The sequence below is a fragment of the Etheostoma spectabile genome, chromosome 13 (genome assembly GCF_008692095.1).
Source record: "Etheostoma spectabile isolate EspeVRDwgs_2016 chromosome 13, UIUC_Espe_1.0, whole genome shotgun sequence".
Taxonomy (NCBI): Eukaryota; Metazoa; Chordata; class Actinopteri; order Perciformes; family Percidae; genus Etheostoma; species Etheostoma spectabile.
In genome coordinates this window covers 17,116,011-17,136,370 of record NC_045745.1, presented here as the reverse complement: position 1 = coordinate 17,136,370, position 20,360 = coordinate 17,116,011, and the positions used below count along the sequence as shown (strand labels likewise).

Genomic DNA, 20,360 nt, shown 5'->3' with positions numbered 1-20,360 from the left:
ATGAGTATAGGTGCCCACTGAGATTTTACAATTTAAACATGCAGGTGAGAGTTGGGAGTTCATTTTATGTTAAGAGAGATTTGTAAACGGTGCACAATATTAAATTGCAGCAATCTGGCACGGTTACACACAGATATTTTTTTTTGCTTGAGTCCATATCTTAGTCCATTTATTCCCATCAATATCTATACCAAGTTCATCTCGCCATTTTTGTAGAACACCCTGTACATTGATCACATCAGACTGGCTTAAGACATTGTAGAAGCGAGGAATGGATTTCTTAACTGGGCCAAGGAGGAGCAATTGTTCAACTGCAGATGTAGTGGCATCAATATTGAGAGTAGTTCCCCTGTTTATGAAGTCCCGAATCTGCAGGTATTTAAAAAAAGTCATGCCTGGGGAGATCATACTTTTCTCGAAGATGTGCAAATGATAGCGTGGATGCACCTTGAAACAAATCTTGCATCCTCTTTATCCCTTGAGATGTCCAAGTGTTATACCCACCATCCACCGTGCCTGCTAAGAAGTTAGGATTGCCCTGAATTGGAACCAACGGGGATGTTAGTCCATACCTCCCTTAAAGCTTTTGTGTAATAAACCATGCTTTTAACAAGTTTATTTTTTAACAGTAGAAGTGTAAAATATCCCGCTCAGTATGTATCTATGTAAAAATCTAAGAGATCAGTATCAAGATTGTATATTTGTGTTATTGGCCTTCATATTGTTATTTTTAACCCCCAAATATCACGATCGCCTTCAAAAATCCAGCATTTTCTATGGCGAACTATATGCCAGAGTGAAATGCTCTGCTAAAGTGACAGCAAATGCACTGGGATATGCACTTATAAATGCCAAAAACTGTTCACTGTGGTATTATGTTAGTAGGAAGATACCACTCTTGTCGTGCTCTGATTAAGGCTTGCTTTCTGAAATGGTTCAGCACAAGAAATGTATATTATTTTTTGCGTGTTATTATTAATACATTAGGCTATTATTTACAACCAAACATGCATGTGCACTCAAAATATCAAATTACAACAAACAACAACAAAGCATGCTCTTATTGCCTCTTACCCTACCTCAGTTTAACCTCTTGACCGTAGCAATTTTTAGGTCCTAGTTAATACTAATAATAATACGCTAATAATTATGATGACTATAATGGGGTAATAATACTGGCATTATGTAATTATGATGATGTTATTGGAAAACCATACTGTAGTGATGATGATGTTTATTATGATGATGGTGGTGAACATATTGGTGGCTGATGACAATTGATAATTATTAAAAGTAATAATAAACTTTATTAATATATCACTTTTCATACGGGGGTGTAGCTCTATGTGCTTTACAATAGAGGAAGAAACAAGAGAATTCATAAAAACAGGCAAATGAAAACAAGAGCAAATACTTTGTAAATAAAAAAAATTAAATGAGCAGCAAAGAACAGGTAGGAAATAGCAAAAACAGGTATGCTAAGAACAACAGAATATGTGAAAGATAGAAATAAAACAAAGGGAGGCACAAGGACAATACAACATGTAAAAGATGAAAATAAAACAAAAGAAGAGTGACAGTTAAAGGCAATGCTGGATAAATACGTTTTCAATTGTTGGTTTAGTACATTGGCCATAGTAATAATTGCAAGATGATTCTGAAGAAATATTATTAATATATCATTATATTATTATACATTATTATTATAATGGTGATGTTTAACACCCGTTCTTTGTTTAATTGTATACAAAAACTCTGCTTTGTGAAGTGCATTGAATTGCTATAAACAAAGAGCCAGGGGATAAGTACAGGTGGTTGATCCTGTAGTGCTAAGCTAATAACTTCCATATGATCTATAGTGAGTTATCTGAGGACAATAACATTGTTTTATTTTGTCACAACAATTTAAATTGTATTTCTATTCTGGACCCAGACTTCTCTATAAATACGTGGTTACATAAGCGTGAAAATTCCCAGCCTGTGTTTCATTCAGTCTCTCTCCTCACAGTTAGCTTGCCTGTGGGTTTCCATTGATTCTGAGCAGCGACTGCAGACACATTTATCCTATGAATTCATGAATCAATCCATTTAATCAGGCTCTTCAAATAAGGATGAACACCACTCTTTTTCCAACTTTAAGAATGTTACATCTGAAAAGTTGCATATTTGACAGAACAACACATACATCAAACAAATTGAAGAGGATAGAAGCGCTATGGTGCAGCACCACAGCTGTCCAGATAGTGAGGGAGACCACAAACTGTTACGTCCACTCACATTTACTCTGATCAAAGATCCGACTCCATTACTCAACGTTTTTTTCCCCTCATTGCTTCCTTATGTGAGGGCGGCATTTTGTGGCATGGGTCTTTCTCTTTGAAGTGTCCTGAAGGAATTTGACAAATACAGTGAAAAGCAAACTCCTATTGTTTCTGCTAGACATGACATTGACATTGGTTTGACATCTAATGGTCAGTGATGATCTTATAAACTATTTATTTGTTCATTGCATCCTTTATTGAAAAATATGTGTTCCAGAATCTAGTACGCTGCTCGACAAAAGATTTAATAATTACGCAGATTCTACATTTCCTTAGGTGCTGGATTGTTCTGGAATGTATTGAAATTGTTTTACTGCATTTTGTCCAACATTTATGGCAGTACAAAATGTCAGCTAAAGGTATTGGCTAATATATTACTATGTACTGTATATTATATTTGTTATTTTGTAAGGTTCTAGCGAATTCAACAAAAAGTGCAAAAATGTACAAGCTTAAGACGGCATCCCCATTGGTGATAGACCACCTTATATTTTCCTCCTCTGAGATTTCAATTGCATTTTATGTGTTTAAAAACAATTCCTTGTCAAATGTCTTCAGCTTTGAGTTTGATACAAATGCTATCTATGTCAAAAGAGAAGTGCATGACATAGTCAATCTCAAAAAAAGATTGCATAGCTCATTTATCCAGATTTGGTGAAAGTTATGGGAATTCAATTACATATAACAGCCAACACTTCTACATGTAGAATTTTTAAAGCTGCACTTTTCGCTTTCACTTTTCTATGAATAATGGTTTACATGACTATGTGTAATAAAAAGGGGTCCCTGACGAACAGAGAATAATTCTCCAACTCTCCAGTTCCTCTCAGCTCTATAGTATTTTAATGCCTTCCAGCTCATTGACTGGGTTTTCTAGCCCAGAACTATGCTGTTGTAAACCTTGTTTTCAGCGTTTTCAGGAATGGGTGGAAACTGAAACAGAGTTAAAAGGAGAGCGAATATTGGACTTGTTGCCTGAAACATGACAGCGAGTGAATGCTAATGTTGCTGCATGTCTGCTGATTGTGTAAATAGACAACTTTAGAAGGGGATGTTATGTCAATGTTGTGTTTTTGGTAGTAGTGGCAAAATAAAGCTTCATGAACCATGTCTCTATTTTCTGAGCCCACTAGATGGCGCTAGTGAATTGCTATTCCTTGAAAATATTTCACAAAGTTTCATGAAGCTTCAAGAAATTCAGCATTTAAACATTAGTACATGGATATTTGAAAGCTGAATTCAATATTATAATCATGGTAAAAAAGTCAGACCCTAGTAGCCTTGAACTAATATTTGTGGTAATGTCTCAAAACATAAAGACCACCCTTAAAAAACTTGTAATTTTCTTTTGTCACTTTTTTGGCAGTACCTTTTCACCATAACCATCTACTGTTGTATGAAAAAGAAAATTTTAGCTCAATTTTGTTTGCCTGAGACAACGCCCTCCTGTTGTTTGCCATTAAATAATATACATGTATAATACAGTATAATCTAATTTACTTGACAAAGCTACTTTATATCCTTACTGCGGCTTTCTTTAACTGAATTAAATGCTTAATCATGAAACTGGCCCATCTCCTTAAGGATATTTTGCTACAGTTGCCCCTCTTTACACACTCAAACACACACATATGCATGTAAACATATGCACATAAACTGTTTAGGAGGGTGAAGGGGTTCCCTGACCCCTTGCCGTCCCAGTGTTACACATCTGGGGAGCACATGTGGCTCTGTGTGTTTGTTGCAATAGCAGATGGAAACATCAGGGCCTTGCCTTGCCTGAGTGAAATACCTCCGTCCTCCTTCCCCTCTCTGTTTTCTCCCACTGTCTCTGGTTCTGTCTGTTATACTCTATCTGTGTGGCTCATCCTCTCAGAAGTGTACCTCTCTTTCTCCATTGTCCTGTGTCCCAAGGACTGCAATCTTGCTGGTTTGTTTGTGTGTTTATTTATTCATTTTCCTGAGGGTGAGGACCATTTGTAAATGTGCTCTCCTTTGATTCTGCAAGATATTTGCTTGTTTTTTGCACCAATATCCTTTCAAAATAATACAATTTGACTTTTCCCCATTCCCCCTTTGCTATAGGTGTATTTGACAACTGTTCCCATTCATTGAGTGAGAAGGGCTGGTTGTTAGGCATCCGCACTGTGAAACCTGCTGGCGCCAAAGACGCACGGTTCTACTTCACCCTTCGCACAGACCGAGCCGTAAAATCTACCACCGTCTATAGCCACCAGCGGTACCAAGCCAATGCCTGGACTCACTTGATGGCCACTTACAACGGCCAGAACATGACCCTGTATGTTGATGGAGCTAAGGTGTGTGGTTTGGTGTGGGAGTTTGGTCATTTACCTCTTCACTTTTAACTTGTTGATCATTGAAATACAATATTACTATGACAAAGCATCCCAACCCAAGGTCCACTTACTAGCTTTCTCTGACTGGTTAAAAATGGTCTTTCATGCTTAGCCAATAAGTGCCATGAATATAATCACGACAGATACTGAGCTCAACAGTTTCAATGATACTGCTCATATTTTTCATCATCCAATTTTATTCATGCCAGTTGCAGACAAAGGCAATCTCAGAAAAATTGACTATCGATCTGACAATGGTTTAGCCTCTGGAAGCAACAAACAATATTTCGGGGGTTCAGGTGTAGCCAGCACATATCAAGTTCAAGACTTCCTATTCCGCAAGAATGGAGATGGAGTTGATAACCAAAGCTTGAACGGTCAAACCTCTATAGTCAATTCTACTCGCACTACAAACAGAAACTAGAACACTTCCAATAGAGATCTTGTCCCATTGCCCACAGATTTTGCATTCAAATGTACATATATTTTTTTATAAAGATTATGGACAAAGGTAGTAGGACAGAGAGAGTCTTTGGTTTACATCATCATCATTTATTATGATTAATTTGTTTCTGCTCCTTCTCTCTTCTTGGCTGAGGTTTCTCCTCTGCTTTTTTTTCTCAGGTGGGAGAGAGCAGTCTTCAGTCAGGGAATCTATACAGTCCCTTCATGAAGACGTGCAGAACCCTCTTCCTTGGCAGTAACCAATCAGATCAGGGACACAGCTTCAGGGGCCATATTGGGGGTTTGGTCTTGTGGGGCTACGCCCGCTCTCATGAGGACCTGCTGAAGCAGCCATTTCAAATTGACAAAAGCGAGCCACTTTTGGCGATGTGGGCTGACTTCTCTAATGTAACCGACTATATTTAATTTCTACACTTTAAGTTGTTCAGTCTTTGCTTTTGTTTATTTAACCGTCATCATATAAGGGAAATTATAAAGCATTACTTATCAGCGTTACTCATTTCATTGTTTTATATTGAAATTGATTTGGATACAGTATTAAAATGAATTGAAATATAAATTTTGCTTCTAACTTTGAGGTGGAACAGCTTTGGACTCCACACAAAGTTGGCCTCCATCCAACCATCATCACCACTCCTGTCCCCGAACAAGAACTGGTCTCCTCGTTCCTGCCACCACCATGTGGCTTGACACCCTGCGATAACACCGACATCATCTTTGGCTACAACAACAACTGGGAGCTCCGTGCTACCAAGCGAGTTCGCTACAGGATCGTCAACCTCTCCGATGACGATGGCGGAAACCCCACCGTGTCGCAAGCCCAGATCCAGCTCCAACACCGTGCCCTAACTGAGGCCTTTAGCCCTTACAACATCACCCTAGATCTGAGCGTGTACTCTGTCAGAAACTCCAGCTACCGACAGCGGTTTATCCTCAGCAACTGTCGAATTGGGAAGATTGGAAACCGCCAATGTGACCCTGAGTGCGACCACCCAAGGACAGGCCACGATGGAGGGGACTGCCTTAGATTGGGGCCCTGCTACAATTGGAAGAGACAGGACGGAGTTTGTAACATGGAGTGCAACAGTATACACTATGATTACGATGATGGAGACTGCTGTGACCCGGAGGTCACTGACGTCCTCAAGACCTGCTTTGATCCTGAGTCTCCTGACAGGTGAGGGTATTGACAGAAGTCATGTCACAGCATTCTGCTGTTCTGAGTTTCTCTGTTTAACAGGAATACTAGTTTTATTTTCTAACTATTTCCAGGTGCTCTAACGTGTAGTTTCTTTTCAATTTCTGTTAAGCTACTGTGAATGAAACTTAACTCTTCCTACAGATTTTTTACATTCAAAGACAATTAGTAGTGAAATGAAGCTTGATGAAGCTTTGTAAACATTTTTCTTTATTTTTAAAGCCCACTAGATGGCGGTCTTGATGTACAGACAAAGGCTCAAGAACTGTTAATTCAGTGTGCTTTCAAGGCTTTGTTAAATCAAGAGCGCCATCTAGTGGGTTCAGAAAATAAGAAAAATGGTTCACAAAGCTTGATGAAGCTTCATTTGCCCATCACTACCGACACAATTAAGGGATTTATCTATTGACGCACTGGAAGACTTTTAATGTGACACATTTGTGCAGGAAATGTTCAGATTCAGTAACAATACTCAGCTTAGCTGCGATCCCAAAATTGCAAAATTGATGTTGAATTAAAAGGTGCTCTAAGCGATCACACGTTTTTTAGTTAGTGCGTGGAAGCACAGAAGGGAGGGGATGGGATGAGGAGTAGGGAAGGGCGAGCTAGCCTGGTTTTGTTTGAAAATACTTTAACAAGAAGTGCCGTCACCCAACGTCACTAAGAGCACCTTTGAATTGTGAATTGAAGCTTTAGTGCGTAACGTTTTCATATGAATGAACATCAGTTACATTCAAGCCCTTGCCAAATGAGTTGCTACAAAGCTAATCAAGACTATCAGCTCCACACAACTCTCTTATTATTTCTCAGTATGACTGTGTTCAGAACATTGTGTCTTCCGGTGACTTTTGCACGCAGAAACTCAGGTGAAGATAATTACCTCTTCTGAAGAGTCCATCGTGTTTTTTAAATCCTCCGTGTCCTCCGTGGCTACCATGGTGGGTACTAGCAACTGCGTGGGGGAGGGGTGGGGGCGCATGCACGTTCACGTAAGCTTGTATAATGTGGACGCACCCACAGTGTTGTTGTCATTACTTAGAATTCCTCAAGGGGGCGACAGAAACTACGCACTGTAGCTTTAAAACAATATTTACGTTATAGAAGAGAAACCCAGCAGCAGAGGGTGTGACTTTGTCATTTTTCTGTACTCATAGAATAATTCTGTGGAGTTTCCATTTTACTGTAATAAAAAAGATACATTTTGAGTTTGCATTTATAGGAGGGAAAGGGAAATTAGAAATAAAGGCGTAGTTCTTTGCCCTTAAAAATAACGGACTAAGTCTCTTTTTCAGTATTTATGGTAATTAACATTCTAGTTAAATAATTTCAGTGTCAAAGGTGGAATTAAAATAGCAATTATCACCTTTGTCCATGAATGGAAAAGACAAAAAGGGACTCAAGGTGTTATAATGCCGAATAGCCACTGCATGGGATATTGCTTTTGGTAGCAGGCCCTTTTCTTGATATTGCTTTCCACTGCAGATAGTACCTATAATACCGCTATTGATTGTAGTTTGGCTATTTAAAAATTGTGGTTTGTGCAGGATGTCCCACGTCGCCCAAGTGGCGATTCTCTTTGACTAATCAGTGCTAGTTAGCAGTGTCTTTGCTCCACCTTCTAGTATTGGCTCAGATCAACACCCAGGTGTTCCTAATAAGTGCCATGTACCAAGTAATATCCACAACTTTGTAAATGAAAAAAAGAACTTTTCCAAGCAAGTTAAGTCAAGTCGAGCTCTACCATGCAGTCGAAATGCGGCATTACCGTATTTATCTTTACACTTAACTGAATATACAGTATAGTGAGCATTTCCTCGATATCAATTTATATTAAGACGGGAGGAAAAAGTAAAAGGCAACAGTGTTAGAGAGACACAGTCAAGAAAGCACTAGGGGGATAAATATTTAAACCAGTGAGCAAAACATGTTTTTCCAGAAGCAAAAAATCTCTAAAACCCCCCCTGAGGTGAATATCTGCCTTAGCACACTGAATTGTGCTTCAGCTCAACATGCTTCATGTACAAATTGGTACTCTCACTTCACCCATTGGTCTTTAGAAAGAAAGCTCTGTGTAGTGGAGATGGTGGGTGGATAGGCCAAAGTACACACTTATTTTTACTAAACAATTCAAGCGGCAGCCCGCTGCCTTCCATTTGGTCTGACAGACAGGCTCATGCAGAGTTCCAAATAGCTTGCATGAAGTCTTGCCATGAAGTCGTCAGCCCAGGTTCTTAAAGACCCCATGCTAAATCCAAATTGTAACCAAAAGCTTTACACTAGGCCACTGGGCAACAGCACATGGGAACTGGAGCTATTTTTTAAATGATTTAGCAATTGATGTCTGGAGTGTGACAGCTTAACACAAGGATGTATTAATGCTGTTTAAACCAGTAAAATGGTTATTTTTTCCTTTTATACTTTAGTCAGATGAACCACTCTTTACATATTTTGCTGCTGCATTTGTTATTACAATTCCTTGTGCCATAATCCAAATCCCAACCTCGCAACTAAAGCAAAGATACAAAACTAAAGGTTTTCTGTCTTCATATTGCTTAAATACTCAATTAATTTACTGTATCTGTATGATTTCAGACTTATTTATAAAAGCCATTTTGTACACATATAATTATAAAACATTTGGAATTAAGGAGTGAAATAATGTATACCATTAAGTTGACTAGGTGCTTACTGCACTATTCCACAATCAGCCCTCTAAGAGGACTAAGTCTGAAGAATGGGCAGATTTTGTTTATTATAAGAATGCCGAAGGACAGTTGACTGATTCCTGTCTGCAGAACTTGCAGGAAAAAAGTTGCTGCTAAAGGCATTGAACACATTTTTTAAAAAATACCACGATAATACCCCAAACCGTTATATTTTTGGTCACTATAACCGTGAGGTTACATTTTCATACTGTTACATCCCTATCTACAATTGGTATAAATAATTACAATTTTTCTTAATTTAGGGAGCAAATACAACTGGTGTCTGAATGACAGCTTTGGCATTTAATTCCAGACTAACTCCTCCTTTTTTAGTTTCAAATAATGTTAATTATTAACAAACAAAAGAAAGTAAAGGCAACACAGTGCTAACAAGTACAAAAGAGGTTCAAGAAGCAGAGAATTTACAGTATATAGGTGAGACAGATTTCTAAAAGTTTTTTAAATTCACACCATCACATTATTTTCGAAATGATTGACCATGATGGCTTATAGTTGCTGGACTATGAATAAAAGAAAGACAAAACTTTATATATGTTCATGCATTATCTAAGAGGTGGATAATGCCTACTATCAAATGAATAAATGATGGTTACACTTTACTTGAGGGTATCTACATAAGAGTGACATGACACTGTCATGAACATGTCATTAAACATTATAAAAAAGTCATAAACGCTTATGACATAATGGTTCTTTTAGTGTCATTCAGTTTTTCAAGTTATGGTTGGGGTTAAAACACAACATTTTTAGGGTTCGTGTTTCATGACTGTGTCATGACACTCTTATCGAGAAAACTTCAAGTAAACGTTAATTAAATCAGATCACATAACAACAGAAGCTTATGGATATTAATTAGTTGCTTGTTAGCAACCACGTTTTGTAAAGACACGTAAAAGTTTCAACATTCACGAGTGGGGTAATTACTGACATAGTCTTAGAGCATAACGTGAAAATCTATTAAGCTTGTGTTAACCACAGAACTTATTTCAAGCAGCCAACAATAAAGCATAAAAAAAAAAAACATTGACTTCGAGACGGGGGAACTGGAAGTGCAAAAATGCTAACTAATTTCCGGGTTTTAGGATTCTTTCCTGCATCTCTTTATCGCTTTGTTTATCTTCTCCTGGAGAAAAAGAAAAAAGAAAGGTGCAGGGCCCCAGTCCCCTCCTTCCTAGAATCCTTTAGAAGAAGAAGAAGAAGAAGAAGAAGAAGAAAAAGTAGACTACTTTTTGCTGACTTAGTAGCCTACCAGCAAAGCAAGGCATGCTTTTGACCAAAAGATCAACAGCTTAAATACTAACGTGGAGTTGATAGCTCCTTCACTTTCCTTACACAAAACACAAGGTGCACTTGAGCAAGGCACTTAACATCTGACTGTTTAAATGTCCAACAGAAGAAGACAAGTAGAACTGGACAGCTCCAAATGGCTAGCGGGAGAAGACTGTAGTTGTACTGTGCAGCTTCCAGGTGTGAATTTGAGCAGCTGTGTGAATGCTAAACAGGCTGTTGCTGGAAAAGAACCTGGTGCTGTTGACTCTCCCTGGAAGACACAGGTTAAAGTTAGGTAAAAGTAAAAAAACAAAGTTGGCTTGCATGTGTGTGTTCTCATTGCTTGGCCATATGCAGGACGTTTGAAGTGTGTCATAAGTAAATGTTGATTTATGTTGTCCTTAGTGGGATAGACACCGCGAGACAGACAGAACGTTTTTTGCTTTGGTAGTTGTTATGGTCAGATGTTCTCTCTGCTCAGTCGGGGCTCTCTACCCTGCAGAGAGGAGATGGACACTAATGAAAAAGGTTGGACAGCAGACAGCATTCTGCTCTGTTGTTTTGCACAAACGGGTCTGGTTCATTGGCCTCAATTAATCAAAAGGCTCAGTGATTTATTCTACATTTAATTTGATAGTTATTGCAAAGAATATACCAAAAAGCAAATTAGTACATATCCACAACACTTACTTTTGAATAATAACTAGAAACCATTTTATTTTGATATATGACAGGGAATCGGATAGATCAATATAATGTGTTGATGTGAGCATGCTTTTATAAATCATGGCTCTGGGTCTGATCCACATTGTGCAGAATGTTTTTGCATGAGAGACTTCCATAAATAAGGCCTCTGCTTTTCAGATTTTGAAAGTAAAACTCAAAAGTCACAGGATGTGTGTACTTCTACGCAGTGATGTAACTCCTGCAGTGAATGTTGCCAGAGTTCCTGTCTATAAGCTCCTTACCTCCCACTAAAAACAACATGAACAGCCAATACACAGGAGACCAGAGTGTAGGTCTTCTGGAAAGGTCCTGACCCCAGCTTGCTGAAAATGCTCATGTATGCGAGTGCTTTTACATGCCTGCATGCATGTTTGTGTGTGTGTGTGTGTGTGTGTGTGTGTGCGTGTGTGTTTGCGTCCCTGGATCTCAACTCGAAATTTTCTCAGGCTGAGAGACAATTAATGTGAGGATGACATTTTGCTGGCATTTGTTGAGCACTTAGCCATTTTTTGGGGATCTGGGTTTTTGATATCCCACCTTCCACTTTTCTCTGAGCTCTTGGCCAGGTATTCAGATTATGGGACCCTATATGTGTGCAGCTGCTGCTGGCCGGTACAGGGCCAGAGGTTTTTAGGGCCAAATACTGTCACGGCACAAATTTGTTGTTGAGAGCCAGTTCTAGAGCTATGGCCAGGTACACTGCAGATTCTGGCATTACAATAAAGAAAAGGGAACAGGAACAGCAAAGATGGACAGAGAGAAAGAGAGAGAGAGAGAGAGAGAGAGAGAGAGAGAGAGGCAATGGTGGAGAGGGAGTAATGGGGTGGCGGGGGACATCACGTTCATTTATGCTAATAATCCAGGAGTTGCTAACAGTTTTTGGTTAGTAAATCCTGAACAGTACACTTATGTGAAAATAGCTCCATGCAACTCCTTTGAAAGGAAAATCCCGTTCCAACCTTGTTTGGCGCTTTACGTGCACGTGAATCTCAAGTTTTGTTGCGGCCATATTTTATTCACTAATAAAAACATAACTGTAATGTTTCCCAGAACAGATGCAACTCTGCATCTAAATGAGTTTGTTGAGTCTCAACATACTTACAATTGATCCATGGATATTGCCTGCCTTATACTGTACTTTCTATGCTAGTGAGTGTTTGCCACATGCAAGGTCATGCAAGTCAATATATTGTAACTGACCATTTGCTAAGCCCCACCTAAGGTAGTCAAAATCAGCTTCTCATTTCTAGCGTGCGACCACCAGTTTTGCCGGGCAAAACGGTCACTAGCAGATTTAATCAGCTGTAGCTTGCTTATTAAGCTAACGATAGTTCCATAGTTAAAAGAGCTCCAGCTAATTTAATAATCTTTTCAGCCTGTAGGGAATTCCATTAAAGGATCTTAAATGTGCATTTGACGGCTACATGGGTTGCTGGGGTGTAAACAAAGCATGGCAGAGATGCTAACGTTAACGCTGATAGCATCCAGGACGCAAATTTGCATTTCCTAGAATGGCGAAGGAATGTTCCACCCTACTCTGCCTCTGTCATAAGTGACTTTCAATATATTTCATGTATGTGCAGGTATCTTCTCATAGCACCAAATTTATTACGCCCCTAGAAACTGTTTGGATTCAGACACTTTGCATTTACTTTATTTCAGCCTGTAACATTACACAAACACAAGTGAAGTGCACAGTAAAATCTATCATATATTTAAATGTTTAACTGCTGTTGGTGTGATAATTTTAGAGTCTGTCTTCTGATTCTTGACAGTTCAAAGTAACAGACTTGTCAACAATAATATTTAAAGTGGACACATATCTACAGTTTTACATGGTGACATTGCTAATGCTGACTGCTGTTGATTCACGCAGTGTTTGACTTGCCCACAAATGGTGTTTTTGTTAATTCATGGTTTTCACTTAAATCATGTAGAGACATTTTTGCCAGGTTGTGCCTCAGACTTCCATTAAGGCATCCTCTGAGTCTCAGAAGTTGAAAAGTCAACTTTTTAGTGGTCAACTTTCTGTCACTTGTAATTGTACAGCCGCGGGTGATGGATACTGCATGCATCCTCGGCTGTACTGAGCTTGAGTAATGAGAGCCATTCCCTGAAGCATCTTAAATTTTAAACCTTATTTAGTCAGGCAAAGTGCCTGAGAAAACATTCATATCAGGGATGGATTGCATTAGGGGGAGGATTTCACACAAGAAGGACACCTGGATGCTGAGTAACCCCTTTGGACCTCTACTTAATAGTAGATTGAAAGTAGTGTATGTGAGAATGGGGATTACTGCTTCTTATTTAATTCATCCATATTTCTCCCAGCTGAAAGCTGAGATTTTACAGGCACAAGCTCACCTGTCTATCCTTCAGGCTGTAGGAACAATGTAAGCAGCACTTTTTAATTTTTAATGAGGAATTACTAAAAAAATTATTTTAATAAAATGTGCACTTTTTAAGCTTTTAAAATAGAAGCATGGTTAAGCAATATTTTTTTAATTCAGCCCTACAGCTAAGCTTGATCAAAAGCATAACCCTTAACTTCTTTATAAGAAACCAACATAAAACAAATCATCCAAATACACTTATAGTGACTGAGGTAAAGATGAAAGTATGTCTTCGTAATTTTAACAAAGTTAGCCCTACAGCTGAACTTGATCAATTACATAAAACCTCCCTGCTTGAGACATACAACATAATACAATAATCCAGTATGTTATAATCATTAAAAAACACTTACATCCAAAGACTTACCTGTTTGAGATGAAAGAAAACAAGACTTTACAAAAAAATGATGATGTATTTTGGTAGAAGATGCACCACTAGATGACTTGGCACTGTTGCTACCTTGCACATAAAGCATTCATCCCATATACTGACAACCGGATTACTTTTCTTTTTATCAAACAGAAACCATAGTAGGACCAGCTAAACGCTTTAACTGGCAGCCACAAATTGGGCATCTAGTGAGACCCCACTGCAAGGCTCTCAGAACCAGTAAGGCCTAATGGTGATTGTGTGCAAAAGATTTCCAGCTATGAAAGCAAATGACATGTGACATCAAATCAGCCAGGGAAAACAAAGTCGGCTTCACACATCAAAGGGCCTCCAGGGTAATTTATCACAGTCAGAGAGAGCAAGAGAGAGAGAGAGAGAGAGAGAGAGAGAGAGGTGGGTGGGGGTGAGGTGGTTCGAAGTACCCTGACCAATTCAAACAATTATGATTAGACGGCTACATACTGTGCAGAAAAAGATGTTGTTGGATTGAAGCAAACTGCCTTCTGCTGAAGAGATAATCACAGAAAATCCATATCTAAATTCACTCTCACAGGACTAAATTGCATTACCTTGAACAGAAATTATGTCTCACTTGTCTGATTGAAGGAATATTTTAATATTTTGGAAAGTACACTTGTTTTCTTTCATTTTGTGAGATATGTGTCAAGATGTAATCTATTTGCATCTGGTAGTCATTTTTAGCTTATTTTAGCATAACAGCTAGCATATTTTCCCCTGCAAGTTAGCCGGCCTAACACAAAAGCTGTAATATTTACAAATTGCAGCCCTATACTGTAGCCTCCTGTATTTAATGGTCAAACTTGTAATAATTTAAACAAGTAGTTTAAATTACACAACACAACATACATCTGTAACAGGAGCAACAAAACAAACAGGAGATGCTAATCAATCACAGTCTAACATAACTAAAGTGTCCTGAGAAGAGGTCTAATCAGGCTACATAAGTGAAAACACCTGTGTGAGGGGGCAATGGCTGTGTAGGACCTTTAACTCATGTGGTAAGAATAAAACTGGGGTCTGTGGGTAAGTTAACTGTGCGGACTAGAGCGTAGACCTACTAACTGACAATAGCTAACTATGTAACGGCACGCAGCACCCCTGTTGTCCTGTTTTGTTTGTGAAGTTGGTAGCTTAGCCAACTGTCCTAGCTAACTCTGAAGTTAGAAACAGTTGTGACTTGTGGATGTTTTGTGGCTAGCTTGCTAGTTAACAAGGTACAGTTTTGGAGCTGTTTAAAAGCAAACTTTCTCTCATAAATTATGCTAGCAGTTTTCTCCATTACTAGTAGGCTACTAAGCTAGGCTAAATACGTCCTGAAAAGCTCTCAAACTCTTTCAACTTCCGGTTGTCAGCAGGTGTATTTTCAAAAATGTTGAAGCATTTCTTATGCTATGTTTTGGGAAATTTGCTAGTTATTTCCCTTATCTGCTTTAGTAAAAACAACACAGAACACTTTAGCATAACGTTACGCTATGCTTAAATAATATATGTAGCTCCTTTTGCTTCTGTCTGTATACAGATATGGTGTAGGTTACGGTATATGGCCAGGTTTATTTTCAGAACAGTAACCACCTAATTTTATTGGATCGTATCTGACGCTGAGAGACACTGATCAAGCGCTCATATTTTTACGAGTTGGGAGGGAGAATGGGTTGAGTATTTATATTGCAACCTCAACTTGCTTTATAATAAAAAATATGGAAATCTAACTTTTTACAATATGGGACCTTTGAAATTGTCTAATATTTTCATGTTTTCTCTTTTTTAATTTCTACAGGGCCTATATGAGTGTGAAAGAGCTAAAGGAGGAGCTACACCTGAGTGGCACTGACACACTCAATGTTTTCTTTGCCAGCAACTCGGTGCGTGAAGAACTGGCAGGAGCTGCAACCTGGCCATGGTCAAAGGAGGCTCTAACCCACCAAGGTAAATTAGATTGCATCTAACCATTTGTATTTTAATCTGTTATCTATCTGTATGCCATTTTCTGTCTTTCTTTTTCTTCTCTCCTCCTTTACCAATTTGACATTATTTTAGTCTTTATTTTAGCCTGTTTCTCTTTCTCTGAATATCCATCCCTTTATCTCTTTCCTTGCCCTCCATTCTTTGTTGACTACTTTGGTGGTATCCAAACGAGATGGGGAGAGCAATTGGAGTTGGCAGAGATTTTCCCGGCACGTTGCCTCTTTCCTCTTCTAATCATTAGGCCCCTTTCCACTGGAAAAGGCTTATTAACCCAACAACAGCTTACTAACAAACAAACAAACAAACAAATAAACAAGCACAAGCAGTGTGGGCTCATTACAAGACTTCTTTAGGGATTGTTTTCCTTATCCTAAGCGAGGGTCAAAAAAGACAGAAGGTGCTGTACAGATGATGAAGCCGCCTGAGGCAAATTTGTGATATTGGGCTATATAAATAAAATTGACATGACCATTGTGGGTTCTGTACCATCGTTGCCACCCATGACTACATGCCAGCTGTTCTTTTATTTATTTACAGAGTTTTCTTTTGCTAGTAGTGAGACACATGGGATGTACCTCCAGTGAAAGCCTTTATCAAGAAAATGTCTCACTGAAAGAATTTATACGTGGCCCTGTAACATACAAAATGCGTGAAACACTGTTACATTCCCATCACCTTGTGAATCCCTGCATCAAAAAACCTGAAAATATACTGAACTATACTATATATCTGAAAAATACTTATCCACTTTAGTAGTAAAGTGGATACTTAAAGAAATAGCACAATTAAAGCTTTGTCTTGTTTTATTTAAAAAAAACTTAAACATATTATCTTACACAAATTAGTGATGAATTGATTAGTCAATTGATGTTATGATTGACAATTGATTATTAATCCTTTAATAAATTGGAAATTCTGCTTTAATTTAGTTTATATAATTAGGAATTTTATACCGGTACTTATGAATTTTGTTTGAAGGTCAGTTTAAATACTCAGTTTAAAAAAAAAATTATTTTCACTTTGAGCTCTGGTAAGTTCTGCAGGTCATTTTTTATTTAGAAATTAAAAAAAATAACAATAGACTAAATTGATAATTGAGGAATTAAAATCATAACTGGTTGATTCAATGACAGTAATTATTTGCTGCAACCTTATAGGTAAAACATGCAGGTGATGTTTTATGTCCACAATGCACACATCAAATTCTCTGGCAAAAAAGACATTTTTGTTTAAAAGAAATAGCATGAAGAAATGTCAAAAATGCAATTTTGAAAATCAGATGTGAAGAAGAATTTATTTACTTCTTTTGGCTTGTTATTGTTTCTTAGGAATAAAAATTAACTGATAATTATATAACGTAATATATTTTAGTTTTGTAGATGAATGGGCTTGAGAGATAGCTATTCATTTAAATAGCAATACTTTGATGCGACCAGTTCTGTTGTCAGAGTAGATGCTATATTTTTGAATGAAACTGTTGAATTTAGTTATCTACTGAATGTCTCCCACATGACATTTGTTTCAGTTTCTCAGCATCTGTCCCTTTTTAAAAACGTTAGTGGATGACAAGTTGTCTCCGGAGGCCGTTTTTTTTAATGTCTTTATTGTTCCATGTCTTCATAACTGAACTCACTGTTTCTAATTAGAAAACCAATAACTTTAATGTCTGTTCTTGATTCTGCGATTAACAGCATGCTGCAGAAAACCTGTTTATCCACTTAAAGGCCATTTTTCTAAGAATTCACCATAGCCCCAAAACCATAGCTGATTCTAAAATTCTTATATTTGGAACACGCTGGTAATAATTTTTATTTAGTCTTTAATTTTCTAATTCAATTAGTGTTTTTATAGTACAACATGTCTAGAATGTATTCATTAAAATACTGAAAGACTTATCTTTCCATTCAAGGATGTCCATTAGCAAAAATGTCCAGAAATCTTGCCCTGTTAAAAAAACATTAAAAAAAACATCCTGAATCCAGATCCACACCAAAAACACATAACTTGTTGTCCATGGTGCAAGGACTAACTTTCTAACAAATTCCAACATAAAGATGGTATTGTTCCACTGTATTCCTCTTTACAGTCTGTCTGCTCGTCAAAGAATGATAAAGAAATATAAGGCTCAGGGAGTTTATTATTATTTTATCATTATTTACGGCCCTTATTCGATCAGCCTGCTGCCTACATGTTGACAAAACTGACAAGTTAAAGCCTATTCATTAAAGAAAGTGGATTTCATAAAAAAAGTCTTATTTATTCAGGTGATTCCCTTTTCACTATTCAAATTAAGGATTTGTCTTTGATTTTTTAGGGTGAAGACATAAATATGATGACAGAAATGTAAAGCTTCACATGTAAAAAACAAACAAATTCTAGTAAAAAATATATATTTACTATTGAAATAAATTTGTAGTGGCATTGGTTGGAGCCTTGAAACTTATTCTGGTAAGACAGTGGTGAAATGTGGCAGCTGTTAGGAAAACGAGGCTAAATGGTGACTACAAGGTTTCTGCAGAGCATTCCTTTATATTCAAGCAAGAAACGGTCTATTGCACCTGTAGCAACCTTAAAGTATCTTGTTTCCTTTTCTGTCTGGTTTCTGGTTTACAATACTAAAGTTTTACTTAACTCCTAATTGGTTTTAAATGTCACAGTACTTTGTCTTTTTACAATGAAGGTCTGTTTCTCTTTTGGAATTTCTGTGGCAGAGAGTACAACTGGAGTTGAATATCAACACAGCTGGTAGTTAGAATCTGGACTTTGACCGCATTATCACATCTGTTGTTTTTGTTGGGTGCTTCTAAAATCTTATCGAAAAACAATTCTACATGGGTAATAGATCTGAACACAAATTCATGTTTTAAGGCACGGAACAGTAGCTGAGTCTGGGGATTTCCTATTATTTATTGTGTTGCCAAAGGGCACTAAACCTGTTTGCCTGTTAAAGGTGTTACAGTCTTGAGAGTGAGTGCAATTTTAGATTTGAACCTTGTGAAGGCTCACATAACTTTTCATTAGAAACTAAAACTATATTTACTTTATTTAATATATTATCAAAAGACTAAAATAGGCATATATACTGTGACTTTTATCTTTTGTACTCAGGTGGGATGGTGCTAAACCCGTCCTACTTCGGTACCATGGGCCACCACAACACCATGATCCATGAGATGGGCCACATCTTTGGACTGTACCATGTCTTTAAGGGAGTAAGCGAGCGAGACTCCTGTGATGACCCATGTCAGGTAGGACTGTTAAATCCTTTTCTCTTGGTGATACTTATGTGACAGATGGCGGTTTTCCACTGCGTGGTATCTACTCGACTCGCCACGGATCTACCGCTTTTTTGGTTCCATACAAAAAAAAGTCCCTGGGACCGCTGCCAGGTACTTTTTTTAGTACTACCTCAGTCGAGGTTCCAAGCGAGCCGAGGATACCAAAAGGTGACGTGGTTACTGCAGACTGCTGGTTGGTCGGAGAGAATCGTCACTTATGACTGCGTTGTTAGCAAACAAGAGTGCGGAGTGTGTGTCCAGAACAAACGGGACATTAAAACAAATCTAGCCCGACACCGACAGATTAGCCACTCTCGCACTATTCTCACTTTTCAACTGTTCGGGTACTAGCGGCTTCATGTCGTTTCCAATATTGCACCCTGTTACTTTAAAAAACAAGACAATATATATAACAAAAGTTTTTATTTAGCTTTTCAAGTAGCGCATCAAACCCTCCCAACTTCCGGTCTTCTTCCTCTGCCCCCTGTGACAGTGTCCCCGCGGCTCTGCTGTCCCAGATGCATCCCAGTCGTTGTCATAAGACTGTCCGTGACTCTCATACAGATTATACGAAGCCCAGTAGGTCAGAACCAGAGATCTCACCGGTCGGACATCGCCCACCAGACGGTCTCTGCGGCGGCGATTTTACAAAGCGTGAATGTCTGAAAACAAACAGTCGCGCTCAGTCATGTTGGTGTGTAATCATGGTTGTTCATGTACTTATAGCGTATAGTAAATACTGACTGCGACGCTGAACACATGCAAATGTTAGCTGACGTTACCAGGAAACGTAACTTACCCTGTTGTGTCGGCGAACAACCGTCATGTCGACGTCTGAACTCCGTCGAATTCCCAAACTCCCGTTTTTTTAGCGGTGATTTTGTTGTGCTCCTTCAGTTCTTTTGAAAAAAACTTTTTGGCTGTGCGAGTAGCCGCGTGCTGTTGGGTCGCGCTGAAAACGTCATCACGCGTTGCTATAGTGCCAGCCCGGCCGAGGCGAGCCGAGCCGTGCCGAGGCGAGCCGTTACCAGCAGTGGAAAAACGCCAAGAGGTGACAAAGGACTCTACGCAAAGCTGTACTTTATTTACTTATTTTTATTTTTTATTTTTAAACAAATGTTATTGTTCTGTGTTCTCTGACTACTTTGGGAAAGTGTCTATCTAAAGTTGTCATGTCTACGCTTGCAATGTGCTTTTCAATTATTTAAACAATATTTAATCCTCGTATTGTCCTCGGGTCAAATTGACCC

At 38.3% G+C, this 20,360-nt stretch overlaps 1 protein-coding gene across 1 annotated transcript in view; it reads left to right on the top strand.

Annotated features, from left to right (window-relative positions):
- LOC116701031 (pappalysin-2) overlaps positions 1–20,360 on the top strand; it is a 105,115-nt gene that overhangs the window by 18,071 nt on the left and 66,684 nt on the right. Inside the window, exons 3-7 of the mRNA XM_032534568.1 lie at positions 4,407–4,639; positions 5,303–5,530; positions 5,722–6,320; positions 15,645–15,793; positions 18,941–19,080. Coding sequence (XP_032390459.1) covers positions 4,407–4,639; positions 5,303–5,530; positions 5,722–6,320; positions 15,645–15,793; positions 18,941–19,080 — 1,349 coding nt within the window. The remainder of the gene's footprint in view (positions 1–4,406; positions 4,640–5,302; positions 5,531–5,721; positions 6,321–15,644; positions 15,794–18,940; positions 19,081–20,360) is intronic.